Source organism: Acomys minous (genome assembly GCF_964271855.1).
Source record: "Acomys minous genome assembly, chromosome: 19".
Taxonomy (NCBI): Eukaryota; Metazoa; Chordata; class Mammalia; order Rodentia; family Muridae; genus Acomys; species Acomys minous.
This window is the reverse complement of record NC_140499.1, coordinates 65,037,460-65,054,320: the sequence shown is the minus strand read 5'-3', so window position 1 is coordinate 65,054,320 and position 16,861 is coordinate 65,037,460. Positions and strand designations below refer to the sequence as shown.

The 16,861-nt window shown below is 49.6% G+C and overlaps 1 protein-coding gene across 3 annotated transcripts; it reads left to right on the top strand.

Annotated features, from left to right (window-relative positions):
* Positions 1-3,833: 3,833 nt before the first annotated feature.
* On the top strand, positions 3,834-10,664 carry RIIAD1 (regulatory subunit of type II PKA R-subunit domain containing 1). 3 transcript variants are annotated; one of them, XM_084768579.1, is made up of 5 exons: positions 3,834-3,960; positions 4,425-4,501; positions 8,411-8,457; positions 9,472-9,598; positions 10,091-10,203. In XM_084768579.1, the coding sequence occupies exons 1-4, from the start codon at positions 3,877-3,879 to the stop codon at positions 9,540-9,542; spliced, it is 279 nt and encodes a 92-aa protein (XP_084624705.1). In that variant the 5' UTR covers positions 3,834-3,876; the 3' UTR covers positions 9,543-9,598; positions 10,091-10,203. The 3 variants fall into 3 exon arrangements, with proteins under 3 accessions (XP_084624705.1, XP_084624703.1, XP_084624704.1); XM_084768577.1 differs by lacking the exon at positions 9,472-9,598 and having other exon boundaries at positions 10,091-10,664; XM_084768578.1 differs by lacking the exons at positions 9,472-9,598; positions 10,091-10,203 and adding an exon at positions 9,108-9,464.
* Positions 10,665-16,861: the final 6,197 nt, after the last annotated feature.

The window sequence follows — 16,861 nt, the reverse complement described above, 5'->3', positions numbered from 1 at the left end:
AGCACCTATATCCTGTGTAACTCCAATTCCAAGTGATCTGATGCCCTCTTCTGGCCTTTGAAGAAGACATGCACATGGCAGGTAAAAAACACCTACATACATAAAAAATAAAAAATAAAAAAATAAGTCCTTTTTAAAAAGAGTTATTTGTTTATGTATTACATATACAGTGCTCTGCCTGCATGTACACCTGCAGGCCAGAAGAGGGCACCAGATTTCATACTAGATGGTTGTGAGCCACCTTGTGGTTGCTGGGAATTGAACTCATGACCTCTGGAAGAGCAGTCAGTGCTCTTAACCACCAAGCCATCTCTCCAGCCACCTAATAAATTCTTTTTTAAAAATGGGGAAAGAAAGAAAAAAAAATGGGGATAGAGTGGTGTCACATGCCTTTAATCCCAGCCTTTGGAAGGCAAAGGCAGGTGGATCTCTGTGAGTTCGAGACCAGCCTGGTCTACAAAATGAGTCCAGGACAGCCAAGGCTACACAGAGAAACCCTGTCTCAAAAAATAAAAATAAAAATAAAAAACCAAAACAAACCTCACCCTCCCCCCCCCCCAAAAAAAAAAACACCAAGCAAACAAATAAAAAAAAACTCACAGAACTATATAGTTTCACTTTAATCCCAGGTGTGGCGATACAGGGCTGCTTTGCAGCAGCTGACTATGATTTGCCTCGTGCTCCAGCAGAGGCGTGGTTTTGCCAGCTGCAGATAGATTCTGCAACTGTGTGATGTCTGAAACTCTGGGGATTTTCAGAGGGCAAATAAATAATAGAGCCCTGATAGGTGGGGTCAGGGGTTGTTGGTTGGATGCTGTTAGTTGCTGTTGTTTGCAGTTTGTTTCAGGAGTCGTGTGCAACGAAGAAACAAAAAGGAAGAAATTAGATATCCTGACAGCAAAGATCAAGCTTGCCCCAAGGAGCTTGATGTCCCTAGTCAGTAGGAAATGGCCCAGCAATAATGTCATCCCCTCTCCCTACCCCTGACTTTATTCAGGCAATCTCTTTCCTTTCCGCTCTATCCATTTTTCTCTCCTATCTAGTGTCAGGGGGCTGAAAGGGTAGAAGAAAGGAGAAACAACAAAGTAGTAAAAGGCCAATTACACATTGTGTGTGTGCATGCATGTGCATATGTGTGTGTGAGTGCATGTGTGCACGAGTGTGTGTGCTCATGCCACTGTGCATGTGTGAAGGTCAAACAACAACTTTCAAGAGTGGATCCTTTAATTCCTCTGACCTTTACGTGGGTTCTGGGGACCAAACTCGGGTCTTCAGGCTTATGTGGCATGTATTTTACCCACCCATCCATCTTACTGCCTCACTATTGACTTTATTTATTTATTTACCTGTTTGTTTGTTGGTTTGAGACAGGGTCTTACTATGTAGTCCTGGCTGTCTTGGTTTTCCACATAAACCAGGCTGGCCTCAAACTCACAGAGACCCTCTTGCCTCTGCCTCTGGAGCGCTAGTATTAAAGGTGTGTGCCAGCACACCTGGCTTGTTTACTAACTTTTAAAGAATTATCTATTTGTTTATTTATTTGAGACAGGGTCTCCTGTATCCCAAGCTAGCCCAGAACTCACTTTGTAGCTTAGGGTGAACTCCTGAACTCCCAGTCTCCACTTCCCAAGTACTTGAGGTTACAGGAATAAGCCATTGTATTGTGAACAGATTTTTTTTTTCAAGACAGGGTCCTGGACTCACTTTGTAGACCAGGTTGGCCTCGAACTCACAGCAATCAGCCTACCTCTGCCTCCCAAGTGCTGGGATTAAAGGTGTGTGCCACCACTGCTTGGCATGAACAGGTTTTGAAATTGCTCTTAAAAATAATTTTACGGAGCTAGGCATGGTGGCGAACACCTTTAATCCTCGGACTTGGGAGCGGCTATAAGCAAATCGCTGTGAGTTTGTGACTAGCCTGATCTACACGGTGAGTTCCAGGCCAGCCAGGGGTACAGTGAGACCTTGTTTTGTTTATAAGTCATTTTCTAGAGCTAGGGAGATGACTCAGTCAGTGAGCTCTAGGTTCAGAGAAAGGTAAGATGTGACCGACTGGCACTAGTTTCCATATACACGTGCACAACACACACACACACACACACACACACACACACACAATCATATACACGTGCACAACACACACACACACACACACACACTGATTTTATTTAACATACTATATTCAAAACACTTTTTCACCACGCAGTGCATATAAAGTTATTGAGACAGTTTACATTATTTTCTTCCGTTAAGTCTTCAAGATCCAGAGTGTATTTTAAGTTTCTGGCATATCTAACACAGCCACATCTCATGTGTTTAAGTACTGAGAGACTGTGCCAGCCACACGAGCTCCGGAGTCTACGTGATTTTATCTCAGTCTTTCCCTCCAGTAGGAACGATCACCCTCGGGTAACCTCTTCTCTTGCTGGGAAAACAGCACTTCTGGCAGATGGCAGCTTATCTCGTATCTCACTCTCACCATTAACTCTGTCTCCTAAAAAACAGATAAACAACCCAACCGATCGCTAACCCAGACAGGGCCCCAGGAAGAGGGTCACAGCCTGATTCATCGGCTCCCGGGCTTGGGATTCTTGACCATTGTCTCTGATGCTGTGTCTTCCAGAAAGCAGACAGAAAGGCAGAGGCCTGAGGAGTCACTGAGAGACCCCTCCATGGCCTAACATTTAGCTGGTTTCTCTTGCTCTATCTTGGCTTGGGGCAGGGGGCGGGGCAGAGGCAGGGCAGGGGCAATTGCTCATGTGTCCCAAACTCTTGGGATTTTGTCTTTTGCCTCTCAGGAGAGATCTGCTGGGCACCATCCCTGTGAGCAGGGAAAGCTGGCGTGTGTGTGTGTGTGTGTGTGTGTGTGTGTGTGTGTGTGTGTGTGTGTGTGTGTGTTGACAGACAGGCCCCTGCCCTTTCCAGGTAGCTATTTTGATAACTGTGCTTTTATGTTTGGTTCACTTTCCCTCCTCTTCCTCCTCCTCCTCCCCCCCCCCTCCTTCTTTTTCGAGACAGGGTTTCTCTGTGTGGCCTTGGCTGTCCTGAACTCCCTTTGTAGACCAGGCTGGCCTCAAACTCACAGAGATCCTCCTGCCTCTGCCTCCCGAGTGCTGGGATTAAAGGCGTGCGCCACCATGCCCTGCTCACTTTTACGTCTTAGATACTAGAAGAACAAATCTTGAAGCTGGTTAGTTCCCTTTCTTTCCATCTTCAGTTAAGAGTGAGAGAAATAATTTACAATTTATGAAGAACCTAGAGTGAAGAGAAAATTCATCTACCTGAGAAAGCCATTCCAAGAAGGGAAGTTCTGCCCGAGTGCTGGCCAGGCCCAGCATTCTGAGTTTGAGAATGCCCTGTCTTTGCAGAGCTTGGCTTGCACCATGCTCTGAGGTGCTTTCATATTTTGGGAAGCCAGTAATTCAATATCCAGTGCCTACAGAACAGATGGGATGCTTTGCTTCCGAGCCAGTGGGAAGGAAAGAAGCCTGGATTTCTTTCAGCAAGCACATCGTCTGCCCAAATCGGGAGCTGGATTCTGGAAAACCCTACCTCAGGAACCTCTTGGGTAGTTTGCTCTAGCTACGTAAATGCGGCATTGGAGGTCGAGTAGAGTCAAGAAGAGGGGCTAACTTCGAATACAATTCAGCTCAGAAGTCAGTCTTTAAGTCTGGGGTAAAACGATCCTCTGGAGACTCCAAATCCAAGTTCACTTAGCTGCCGAGCGGCCTCGACTTGGCTTCCCTCGGTGGCATTCTGCCTGCCCTCCCTGCAAAGGATTGGACTCTTAGAGGGGCGGGGCCAGGGGCGGGGCGGGCAGTGGGCGGGGCTTCGTCACTCCGCCGGTCCGTCGCCTAGACAACCGACTGCAGCTAGATGGAGACGCTACCGGACGGGATAGTGGGGCCGGAACCGGGAACGCTGAGCCCGGAGCAACTGCAACAGTTGCGAGATTTCAAGGTGAGTGAGTCCACGGTGGCGTCGCTTTCTAAAACCCGTACCGATCAAAGTGACCTCGGACAGGGAGAAGGGCCCTGGGAGAGGGGAGCCGGGCCAGCGCCCCTGGAATGAGCGCCTAGGCCGAGCGCCTCCCAGCCCCATTCGAAAGTGCAAGACCAACCAAATTGCGGCCTGAGCGGAGAAATGGCAGCTCAGCCGGTGGAGTGCTTGCCTAGCGCGCACTAACCGCTGGGTTCTGATCCCCTCCACCCCCAACCCCCACGCGCGTAAACCCCGGCAAAAATACGAAACGCTGCCTGAAGAGAGAAGAAAGGAGGCTGCAGCAGAAGAGAATCTCAAGTCCGCCCTTCGGCTTTCACGCACTCCAGGAAAAGACGTGGCTCGTGCCCGCCCCTGCACGGCTCCCAGGGTTGACTCCTGGATCTGTTTCCCCTGATCCCTGACTCTCGCTTGTTGCTCCTCAGATCCAGACTCGGATCGCAAATGAAAAGTACTTGAGGACCCACAAAGAGGTATCGCTGCTCATTAGCGGCTTCTTCAGGTAGGTGATTTGAGGGGAGTGGGTTGTGGGTGGGTGGGCTAATATGTATGCCTCTTCTTTCTTTAGAAGCTCTCTATAGCTGCACTCAGGGAGAATCTGCAGTTTGAGGACAGCCTGAATTACACAGTGAGACCCATACTCAAACAAAAATGACCGCAAAACTGTTCTCTCTTCTTTTGATTTTTTTTTTTAATTCAGGGTGATATAGCCAAGGGTGCCTTTGAGCTCAGACCTGTTATTCAGCACAGGCTAGCCTTGAACTTGTGGTGATCATCTTACCTGCACCTCCCTAGGTGTTGGACCTACGCAAGCGCACCAGTCCAACTTGTTTTAGACCTCTTAAATGTTAAAAGATTCAGTCGGGCGTGATGCCACACACCTTTAATGCTAGCACTCAGGGAGGCAGAGGCAGGTGGATATCTGTGAATTTGAGGCCAGCCTGGCAAGTCCAGGACACTCAAGGCTACACAGAGAAACCCTGTCTCAAAAACAAGAACAACAACAAAAACAAAAAACCAAAAAAGAAAAGAAAAGAAAAGAAAAATTTAAAATAAATAAATAAATAAATAAGTGAAAAAAGAAAGAAAAAGAGGCAGAAACTCTGTGAGTTCCAGCCAGACTGGTCTACAGATCAAGTTCCAGGACAGCCAGAGCTGCACAGAAAAACCCTGTCTCAAAAAAAAAAAAAAGAAAAAAAAAAAAAAAAAAGAAAAAGAAAAAAAATTCCTAAGATTCAATATTTTGTAACTCTGACACTTGTGACTTTTCTTCATCTATCTCTGCATTCTTTAATATTCATTTACTTCAACTGTGAAGGCAAACACATCTATCGCATGGCACTGGGAGAGGAGGGACACATCTATCCCCTGGCTCTGGGAAAGGGACAGTGGCATTGAGGAACAGCACGCAGTCACCAGTGTAGAACACTGCTCCCGCCCAGAGGAGCGTGTCCAACAGTGCAGTCTCTTGGCACCTGCCTACCTGAGAATGCTGCAGAAAAATGACATGAATCCAAGGAATAGGGGCCCAAGGCTGTAACCTTAGCACTTTGGGAGTTGAGGCAGGAGGATTACAAGTTCAAGGCCAGCCTGGACTGCATTAGTGAGACCCTATTTCTAAAAACAGAAAGGAAAAAAGGAGGGAGGGAGGGAGGGAGAGAGAGAGAGAGAGAGAGAGAGAGAGAGAGAGAGAGAGAGAGAGAGAGAGAGGATATTGAGATTAATCCCAGCACTCGGGAGGCAGAGGCAGGTGGGTAGATCACTATGAGTTCGAGGCCAGCCTGGTCTACAAAGAGTCTAGGGCAGCCAAGGCTACACAGAGAAACCCTGTCTCAAAAAAAAAATTATTTTCCAAGCTTAAAGGTAATTTCATGGTCCCACCATTTGGGAGGCAGAGGCAGGAGGATTTATGAATTCATGGCCAGTCTGATGACAGAATGAAACCCTCTCTCTTAAATGCCAAAAATCGATAAAGAAACAAATAAAACTTCCATTTCCCAGGGTGTCCTAGGACAAGTTTCTTCAGGGCATTCCATCTGAATAGAGAAATCTCAGAGTCCAGAACGGCCAAGTGGTGAAGGCATTGGACGTAGGACTGAGGGTGTGACGCACACCTTCAATCCCAGCACTTGGGAGGCAGAGACAGGTGGGTCTCTGTGAGTTCGAGGCCAGCCAGGACTACAGAGTGAGACCCTGCCTCACAATAATCTCCTAGCGGGGTTACAAGGAAAAGAACTGAAGAAAAGCATCATGGGCCAACATGGTTTCCAGGCATTGTCTGTTTCCCTGTGACAACCTTGGATTTATGTTACTGGTCCAGGGTTCTGAATGGCGGTACCACGTGTGTCCCCGCAGTATTTGTACTGTGCTGGCATCTTGGTAACATTTCGCTGACCCCCCAGCAGCTCTATAAAAGAGAGAGAATGATGCTGACTCTGAGACCGTTTAATTTTGTAACCCTGGCTGGCTTAGAACTCACTATAAAGACCACGCTGGGCTCGAACTCACAGCGATCCGCCTGCCTCTGCCTCCCGAGTGCTGGGATTAAAGGTGTACACTACCAATGCCCAGCCCATTATTATTTTTTAAAAGCCATCTTATGGGGTCCAGAGAGATGGCTCAGCAGTTAATCGCACGTGCTACTCTTACACAGAGCCTGTGCTCAGTTCCCAGAACCCACATGGTGCCTAACAGCCTGTAACTTAAGTTCTCGGGGTCTGACATCGTCTTCTGGCATCCCTCAGACATCTGCATACATGCAGACAAACACTCAGACACATTAAATAAAAATAAATCTTAGAAACAAAAGGCAGCTTCGAGTGTTTCCATTTTGCAAATGGGACGAGTCAAGCTCAAAGATGGGAAGGTCACCCCCAAGCCCCTGACCAAGGACCCAACCCCTGTTCTCCCCACCATATGGCACAGAGGAATGCTAATTCAGAACACGGCAAGAAATCACATCCAAAGATGAGCTAGGGCTGTGTGATCCGGCTGGAACACAAACACGCCTTTAACCCAGGAGACAGAAGCAAACAGGTCTGAATTCAAGGCCAGCCTGGTATAGAGCAAGTATCAGGTAAAGAAAAGCTTATGTCCAGGCGAGGTGGTACACGCCTTTAATCCCAAATAAAGGTAAAGCTAGTTTGTAGAAGGAAGCACCCATGTTTGAAAGTGATGTTGGAGTGGAAGGAAAAAAAAATGGATCAAAGAAAGATTTGACAGAATAGGATACACCCAACCTCATGAGAGAGGAAAGGGCAGCTACTTAAAGGGCAATGCAGAGAGAGAGAGAGAGAGAGAGAGAGAGAGAGAGAGAGAGAGGAAGAAGAAGAAGAGAAGAGAGAAGGAGAGGAGAGAGAGAGAAGTTCTGGGTTCCCTTCTCAGGTTCCCATAACAGGTGGGGAAGGCGTTAGTGACCACTGAGCTACCCCGAGTGCTCTCCTGGACCTGGGGATACAACAGTAGATATGGCTCAGCTGCTGACCTCAGAGCAGTCCCACACAGGACATGGGACTGCCTCTGTCTCTTGGCTTTGGTTCTTGCTGTTTCCCTGGATCTGGAATGTTCTTGTCCCCCAACCTTTATTTTCCCTAACTATATCTCATTAGTACCACTAAGGGTCGCTTTCAACCCAATTCCTCTGTGAAGGGTTTTGGGGTCCCCCTATTATTACCCCCCTCCCAAAGCACTATTGAATAATCTTTTAGCACTAACTTGAGGTTCCTTGGACTTTTCGGAAATTTACCTGTTTCCTTTTGTCTGTACGTTGTTTGAGGCAGGGCTATACTTAATGTTCCTGTGTGTGTGTGTGTGTGTGTGTGTGTGTGTGTGTGTGTGTCTGGTGACCAGCAAGCCCCTGTGGTCCTCCCCCCGCCCCAATCTCCTCAATGCTGGGGTTACAGCAATAGGTGATGGTCCAGCTTTTGACATGGATGCTGGGGATTTTTCAAGATGGGGTTTCTCTGTGTAGGCTTGGCTGTCCTAGCCTCCCTTTGTAGACCAGGCTGGCCTTGAACTCACAGAGACCTGCCTCTGCCTTCCTGAGTGCTGGGAGTGCAGGTGTGCGCCACCATGCCAAGTTCATTTTATTTTATTTTATCTTGACAAAGTCTCACTGTGTAGCCCTGGCCTGAAACTCACGTTGTAGACCAGGCTGGTCTAGAATTCACAAAGATCCACCTGCTCGGGTCTCCTGAGTGTCCAGGTTAAAGGCGTGGTCACCATGCCTAGACACTCCATTGTGTTGGTCTTTGCCATAAACCCTCAGGTGTTTAAGACCTCTCTGATGGATTGACTTCTCGAATGGCCAACCTGCCATTAATCTGATTCCCAAAGAGCAAGATGGGGCAGTGGCCGCATGCAGCCCACATAGCCCCGTTTATCTCCTCCCTTGTCCCTTCTTGTTTTTCAGAGAAGTGCTTCTGGAAAGACCAGACAACATCCTCGAATTTGCTGCGCGTGAGTACTGTGGCATTGGAGTGTCCCACGCACCTGTGTGAGAAGCAGGCTTGGGGAGTTAGAGTTGGACATGTCTAGAACTTTCTGTGCCCTCTCCACTCAATGCCCCTCACAGGAGCTGGGGTTTGTTTGTTTTGGTTTTGGTTTTGGCTCTTTTATTCTCCTGTCTTTTTCTCAAAATGAGGCCAGAACAGCACTGAGGCAGGACTTCTCTTGGTGAGGAATTAAGAATTTTGAGATTCCCAAAGGAGAGTGAGGCAGTGCTGTTCCACAGGGATCTCCAAGTGGTCCCTGACCCAGACTGTACATTAGAACCACCTGGGGAGCTTTTTAAAAATACTGATGCTCAGGCCTCACCTCTAGAGATTCTTATTTAATTAGTCTGGGACAGGACCCAGCAGCCAAGGTTTTGAAGGCTCCCCAGGTGATTTTAATGGACTTGGCTGCGGTGATGGCTTCGGGTCAAACAGTATAGAGCGGGGAGCTGTGGCGGGTGTCGTGAGTGCAGTTAACCCTGGGAGCCCATAGCGTTCTCAGCCGGCCTTCTCTGTGACTCACTTTCTTCCTGGTGTAAAATCCTTCTGCTGTGCTGTGAGCCTGGCTCTCCTCTGGGAGGGTGTTCTAAAAAAAAAAAAAAATCTGCATTTCAGAGACAGAAGCTGGCAAACCTAGTGGAGACCAGAATAGTACTTGGTTTTTATTGGGTCCTACGATGAACCTGAACCGGGAGCAGAAAACTCAGAATCCCTGAGCCCTCGGTGGTACCCGGAGCATCACATGAGCCAAGAGCACAGACAGAGCCTAGGCAACCTGCATGAGCCTTGCTTAGATGGTTTCCTGGCATTCATGAGGGCAGCTGCCAGGGACTCTGTGAACGCTGAGACTGTGTTGGAGAGTGGGGACCACCAGGGAGCCCTGCTAGGACAAAGCGTCCATCTGACTTGGCAGCAGAGTAAGCTGTTGCCCAGGCTGTCCCCTTCAGTACAGATGACTTCGTTCTGGTCTTCATCCCAGACTATTTCACCGATCCAAGACTTCCCGAGGAGATTCACATGCAGCTAATTAAAGAGAAGAAAGGAGCCTAATTAGCAAAGGCGCGATGCTCAGCTGCTGGGTGAAGGCAGAAGGAATCCAGCCTTGGGTGGGTGTTAGCGTCACTCTTGTGAAAAGCGACACCGGCTCACGGGTCCAGGCTGTAAAAGAATGCAAGCGGGCAAACAATGGAGCGATGTGGTACAAGTGTGATACAAGTGTGCCATCCTCCTCACACTTGAGGGCGATTAGTGGCTGTGACCAGAGGCCTAGAGTTAGTCTTGGTGTCAGTGGCAGGAATCTTTGTTCCGTTGGGAGGGTGGATGTGGGGGGTGTCCTGGGAGGCGGGGCATCGCGTCCTTTGGCTGAGCCCGAGCTGAGGAGCACTCCAGCCGCCCTCCTCTTCCAACTGCCTTCTTCCTCATGGTGCATGTTTTACCCTCCCCCCCCCCCCCCCCGTCCCCCACGGCAGGGTGATTCCTGAAACCATTTTGTAGGCTGGAGAGGTTGTTTGTTTGTTTGTTTGTTTGTTTGTTTCCTCTTCAAATGTGAGGTGGGGAAGCCCACACTCCTGATGAGGGCAACCACTCCTGTCTTGCAGGGTCACCTGGAGCCCTGAGAGCCACCTTGCCTTCAGCGTGGATTTCCAAGCTGTGTGGGCCTTCTCCTGTCACAGGGGCATTAAAGCCCCTCGTTAAATCCAGACCTGCCTGCCTTCTCTCTCACTCTCATTTGGAAGGAGGAGGCGCTGTGCATGGAGGCCGCTGCGTCTGACTCTGACCTTTCTCTCCTTGAGGTGGTCGGGGTTTGGGGGTGCTAGGGCCTATTCCCATTCCAGCCACTTACCAAAGCACACAGTTGGGGGTACCGAGACAGCCACCGTTAGTTGTGGTGGCTTAACAAGCGAGTCCAAACATCAGCACCCCGTCTCCTGTGACCGTCCTAAGCAGAGGTGGTGATTTACTTTGCTTTCCATGAGGCAATAGTGAGAGAAATTGGCCTGGAAGGACATCAAGAGGGATGGAAAACTGAAGAGCAGCCATGGCTACTGTGAAGTATACACCTGGCAGGTGCTGCAGAGGACTCTGGGAGCAAGCTGCGTATCTATTTGATGTCTGGTTAAGAGGCAGGAAGATGGTCCAGATGCTAGAATAAAGACCCCCCCCCCTTTTTTTTCAAGACAGGGTCTCTCTGTGTAGCCCTGGCTGTCCTGGACTCACTGTGTAGACCAGGCTGGCCTCGAACTCACAGCAATCCGCCTGCCTCTGCCTCCCGAGTGCTGGGATTAAAGGCGTGTGCCACCACGCCCGCCTTTGCAGTTTAGGAGTATCTGTGTGTGTGTGTGTGTTACGCATCTTTCAGGTTTGTGGCCTCAGCCTTTGGCTTTTGCAGTCAGCTGGCTCCACCATATAAAGGAGCTCTCGTGTGTATTTGACTTGTCACCATCACCATGGCAACAGAAACACAGGCTGAGCTGCGCGTCCTCTGTGTCCTCTCACTCCTAGCTGCCCTGACTCGCCATGGTAAAAAGGGCAACAGAACAGGAAGTCGCAGCACCATGTATGTTGTGAACTGCAGCCCTCGGAGGTTGGTTTGTTCTTGTTTTGAGACAGGGTCTCACACTATAGCTCAGGCTGATCTCAAATTTGCTGTGGTCCTCCTGCCTCAGCCACGGCTTTGAAGGTGCTGAGGTTATGGGTATTTGCTGTTACACCTGGCTCGAGAGTAGCCAGGCTTGGACACTGAGCCATCCTTGCTTAGGAAGTACAAAAAAGGGGCACTTGGGCTGGAGAGATGGCTTAGAGGTTAAGAACACTGTCTGTTCTTCCAAAAGGTCCTGAGTTCAATTCCCAGCAACCACATGGTGGTTCACAGCCATCTACAATGAAATCTGGTGCCCTCTTCTGGCCTGCAGGCACACATGGGGCAGAATGCTGTATAAATAATAAATAAAATCTTTAAAAAGGGGGGGGGGGGCTAGAGAGACAGTGAAGTGCTTGCCTTGTAAGCTGGAGGGCCTGAGTTCAGAGCCCACATTTAAAAAAAAAAAAAAACCAGGGTAGCCCGGTATGGTGGTGCACACCTTTAATCCCAGCACTCAGGAGGCAGAGGCAGGTGGATTGCTGTGAGTTTGAGGCCAGCCTGATCTACAAAGTGAGTCCAGGACAGGCAAGGATACACACAGAAAAACCCTGTCTCGAATCAAAAAACAAAAACAAAAACAAAAAAAACCCAGGGTGGGTTATGTGCACTTGTATTCCCAGACCCAGAGGAGCAGAGACACATGGGAGGCAGCCTAGCCTAGTGGTAAGTTTCAAGCCAATGAAGCATCCTGTCTCAAAAATAAAGTGAAATAAACAAAAGTGTGAGGGGGAAGAGGGCTAGAGAGGTGGCTCAGAGGTGAAGAGCACTGACTGCTCTTCCCAAGGTCCTGAGTTCAAGTCCCAGCAACCACAGGGTGGCTCACAACTTTCTGTAGTGTGATGTGATCTGGTGCCCTCTTCTGGCCTGCAGGTGTACATGCAGGCAGAACACTGTATACATAATAAATAAATCAATCTTAAAGTGGATGGTGCCAGAAGAATAGTACTTGAGGCTGGCCTCTGGCCTCCACCGGAATGCACGCGCACGCACGCGTGTGTGTACACACACACATACACACACACATACACACACACACACACACACACACAAGCCTGGTGTGGTGGCTCATGACTCTAGTCCTAGCATTCAGGGAGCTGAGGCATGTTAATTGCTATGGAGTCCAGGCCAGCATGGACTATAGCATGCAGCCATGTCTCAAACAGGCAAACAAGCAGGGCTGGAGAGATGGGCCACCGCTCTTCCCAAGGACCTGAGTGTGGTTCTCAGCCCCGACATCAGGCAGTTGACAACTGCTTGTAGCCCCGGCTCCAGGGACATCGGTACCGCTGACCTGTGAGGGCACCACACGCATGTGCACCTTTCCCCTCCCCACCACATGCACACAACTAAAATAACAAAAACAACTCTTCAACAAAACAAAACAAGCAAGCCCCACCTTCCCCCCACCCCCAGACAGGGTCTCTCTGTGTAGCCTTGGCTGGTCTGGACCCTCTTTGTAGACCAGGCTGGCCTCGAACTCACAGAGACCTGCCCACCTCTGCCTCCTGAGTGCTGGGATGCGCCACCACGCCCTGCCCTTGCAAGGCCTTTTTTACGTGAGTTGTTACATTAGATGCTCCTGGGTCCAGCCCAGTGAGAGAAGCAGCTAGGGAGATGGGATGGGGAAACACTGGTTGTTGAGGTGCCTGAATGCGGGCTGTAACGCTCATTAGGTAACATGGAGTATATGATGCTCAGGCTTGTGTGGGGGCCTCACTGACAGGAATGAGGAATGTATGTCCCCTTGGGTTTTTTTTTTAATATTTAATACATTATTTTTCATTTAGGGTTTTTTCTTAGAGTTGTATGTTCATTTTATTGTATGAGTGTTTTACCTGCACATTTTTCTGTGCATCACACATGTGCTTGGTTAGATCCCCTGGAACTGGAGTTACAGACATCACCGGCTACCATATGAGTGCTGGGAACCGAACCCAGGTCCTGTGGGAGAGCAGCACTCTTGGTTTTTGTTTTAATATTTATTTATTACTTATACAGTGCTCTGCCTGCACACCTGCAGGCCAGAGGAGGGCATCAGATCACATTATAGATGGTTGTGAGCCACCATGTGGTTGCTGGGAATTGAACTCAGGACTTTTGGAAGAGCGGGCAGTGCTCTTAACCGCTGAGCCATCTCTCCAGCCCCAAGCGCAGCACTCTTAACCACCCTGTTTTATATGCCTTTGTAAGTTGGCATACAAAGAAATGGTTTTCATTGTGGTATTAGTTTTGGTTTTTTGAGACAGGGTCTCTCTGTGTAGCCTTGGCTGTCCTGGACTCACTTTGTAGACCAGGCTGGCCTCGAACTCACAGCGATCCACCTGCCTCTGCCTCCCGAGTGCTGGGATCAAAGGCCTGCGCCACCACGCCTGGCACTCACTGCAGTGTTTGTATACACTGTACGTGTTGGTCAGGGACTGACTCCATCTATGCACGCTAAAGGGAGACTTAGAGGCTTACAGCTTTGTGCCTGGTAGCCCAGCAGTGGCTCTCCTGACAGAAAGGCTAAGAGTCCAGCCGTTGCTCCATCCACAGGACTCCATGTCCCAGCCGTCCCACTAGAGTGCTAGAGTCCTGAGAGATGCTAGGGAGTACTGCTTTTTAGTCTACTCGCACGCCACGAAGAAGGAAGTTCAACACCAGCAAAGGAACGTGCCAGCAACAGATCAACGAACACAGCAGTGAGCGCAAGGCAAAAAGCAAAAGCTTCCTTCTCTTGTGTCCTTTCGTGGGGGCTGTCACCAGACAGTGTGGCCAGTTTTAGGGTGGGTCACCCCACCTGCAATGGTCCAATTAAGAAAAATTCCTCACAGGTGTGCCCAGCAGCTGGCGTTTTAGTGCATCCCACAGACAGCTTGACAACCAAGATCAGCTGTTACAGCATGTGCTGTGCGTGTGGTTCCTGTTTCCCTCCAGCCCCTTCTCCCCACTGCCTCTTAGAATGAATACACCCCAAAGCCTTCCCAAGGAGCATGGGTTTGACACTCGCTGGTGGGGCTTGCGTCCGAGGTCCTCGGGATGAGAGGCCCCTCAGCTATAGGTTGTCTACACTCTGGAGAGATGAAATTCTTTCCTCCCACAACTTTACCTGAACATCTCTTTGTTTTGTTTTGTTTTGTTTTTGAGACAGGGTTTCTCTGTGTAGCCCTGGCTGTCCTGGACTCACTCTGTAGACCAGGCTGGCCTCGAACTCACAGCGATCCACCTGCCTCTGCCTCCCGAGTTCTTGGGTTAAATGCTTGTGCCAACAGGAATGCCTGAACATCTCAGTTTTTTAGCTTGAAAACTCCAGAAAGGTGGGAACCAGGCCTGGCTCTCAGCGGTGACCGAGAAAGGACGGGTGTTCACCAAGTCTGTGTGGAGAAAGTGAACGTGCGCACAGTTGACCCAGCCATCGCATTTCGGGACGTGACGACTACAAAGGCAAGTCTATATACCTGACAGAAGTAGGTACGCGTTACACAAGATGGGACAAAGAGCAGCAGGGTTGGCTGCAGGACTGGGGGCTGCCGTGTAAGCTGGTGTGGAATGGGCAAAAAAGGGTTTTGCAGGCAGATTTGTAGAGCAGTGGGAAATAAAGGGCCCGGTCACAGCTGTTCTGCTAACCAGGACAGGGTCAGGTGGGCAGATCCTGTTACCACATGCTCAAGTTCTTGCCCACTCCCTTTGTTTGTGTGAGTCGGGGTTTCTCTGTGTAGCCCCTGGCTGTCCTGGAGCTCACTCTGTAGTCCAGGCTGGCCTCAGACTCAGACCTTGGCTTTCCTCTGCCTCCTGAGTGCTAGGATTATATATGTGAGCCACCATAAGTGGCCTACACTATTTCTTTCTTTTTCTTTTTTTTTCTTTTGTTTGTTTGTTTTTCGAGACAGGGTTTCTCTGTGTAGCCTTGGCTGTCCTAGACTCACTTTGTAGACCAGGCTGGCCTCAAACTCACAGTGATCCGCCTGCCTCTGCCTCCCGAGTGCTGGGATTAAAGGCGTGCGCCACCACGCCTGGCGCACCATTTCTTTCTTTCTTTCTTTTTTCTTTTTTTAGGCAGGGTCTCAGGTAGCCCATGCTGGCCTCGCACCTGCTGTGCTGGCAAGGTTGAGGTCAAACTCCTGCTCCTCCTGTTTCCACCTCCTGAGTGCTAGGATTACAGGTACGCGCCGCCAGAGTCAGCTCAAATTATACATCTTTCTTCCTGATTTGGAGATTTGTTGACAACTGCAAGGTTGTTGAGGGCAGCAGTTATCAGAGCCTCAGGTATTTGATCATACGGCATCTAGGCCGACTGTGATAGTGACAGTCCCTGATGTTCAAGCCTCCCTTGCAGCTAGGATCCGCAGTGCGTGCGTGTGCCTGTGCGATATGCGTAACGGGAGGCTCTCGGGAAGCTCCCTCTTCAGTGGGGCTGGTACGGTAGACGGAGCTGGGGTAGCTCTTGTTATTTCTTTCTGACTTGGACCTGAATGTCCAATGCGCGGAGCTGAGCAGCCATCATGAGAACATGAGATAGCAGGGGTCAGGGCAAACGCCAGTCATTTAAAGTAGCAGAGAGGAGAGGATGGAAGACCTAGGCTGCGACGGCGGCGTCTTGGTAGGGAAGGGAGCGGTGCAAGGAGATGGCAGAAGACAAACTGCAGCTGGAAGGCAAAGGCTGGAGCTTTACCTCGAGATGGAGAGAGAGCAGAAAGTTGAAGTGATAACTCCCTGGGGAGAGATGCATTTGCAAGGTGTCACCTGTGGACTGGGAAGTGGCCTGTGGGGAGACAGGAGCCGCCCGTGTCTCACGCACCCTGCACTCACTCCATCCCGTCCACTGCGCACTCACCAAGCACGTGTTTGGTTCCATTAGTGGAACGTCTGTTCACAGTGACTCCTACCACACTCAGTGACTGGGGGGGGGGCATTCAGACTTCCCAGGAGGATGGCAGGAACTCCACCAGCTGAGGCTTTTCTTACACAGCTGTCCAGAGGAGGCAGGTTCAGGCTGGTGCTAGTTCAGGACCAGCATTTCTGTTGTTTCCGGAGAATTCCAGGGCAGAAGTGAAACCAGGAAGCAACTGTCAATATTTATGTTTCTTCCTTCCTTCCTTCCTTCCTTTTTTTTTTTTTAAAAAAAATATAAGTATACAGTATTTTGCTTGCATGTACACCTACACACCAGAAGAGGGCACCAGATCTCATTATAGATGGTTGTGAGCCACCATGTGGTTGCTGGGAATTGAACTCAGGACCTTTGGAAGAGCAGCCAGTGCTCTTAACCTCTGAGCCATCTCTCTAGCCCATCCTTTTTAATTAAAAAAAAATTTTTTTTAGAGCAACATGAGTCCAACATCCTGGCCGGGTTTCACCGACGTCTCCATGATCAGAACTCTACAGATGTTAAAGCAGCTTAGAATGTGAGTGTTCAGGCAGCCACAGTGCCCTAGAGAGTTGTTTGCCAGACGTAGAGAGTCCTTTCCTTGAGATCCGACTAAAGCAATCTTGCTCAAGTATTTTAAAATACTTGCAAATATATATACTTATCACCTGGGAGGTGAAGGTGTGAGGACTAGGAGTTCAAGGTCCTCTTCACATACACATTGAGTTTGAGGCCATCCTGGGCTGTAGGAAACAGTCTCAATCCAAACAAGGGGGCCGGGGCTCAGTGGCTGGGAGCCCACGGTGGTTAACAACCCTCTGTCAACTCCAGTTCCAGGGAATCTGGTGCCCTCTTCTGGCCCTCTCAGGTACTGCACACATG

Bases quoted from the DNA above. Each gene is read 5' to 3' on its own strand.
- RIIAD1 (XM_084768577.1), top strand. From the start codon at position 3,877: ATGGAGACGCTACCGGACGGGATAGTGGGGCCGGAACCGGGAACGCTG. The intron at 3,961-4,424 runs GTGAGTGAGTCC...GTTGCTCCTCAG, and splicing joins AACAGTTGCGAGATTTCAAG to ATCCAGACTCGGATCGCAAA. The intron at 8,458-10,090 runs GTGAGTACTGTG...CCTGTCTTGCAG, and splicing joins CATCCTCGAATTTGCTGCGC to GGTCACCTGGAGCCCTGAGA.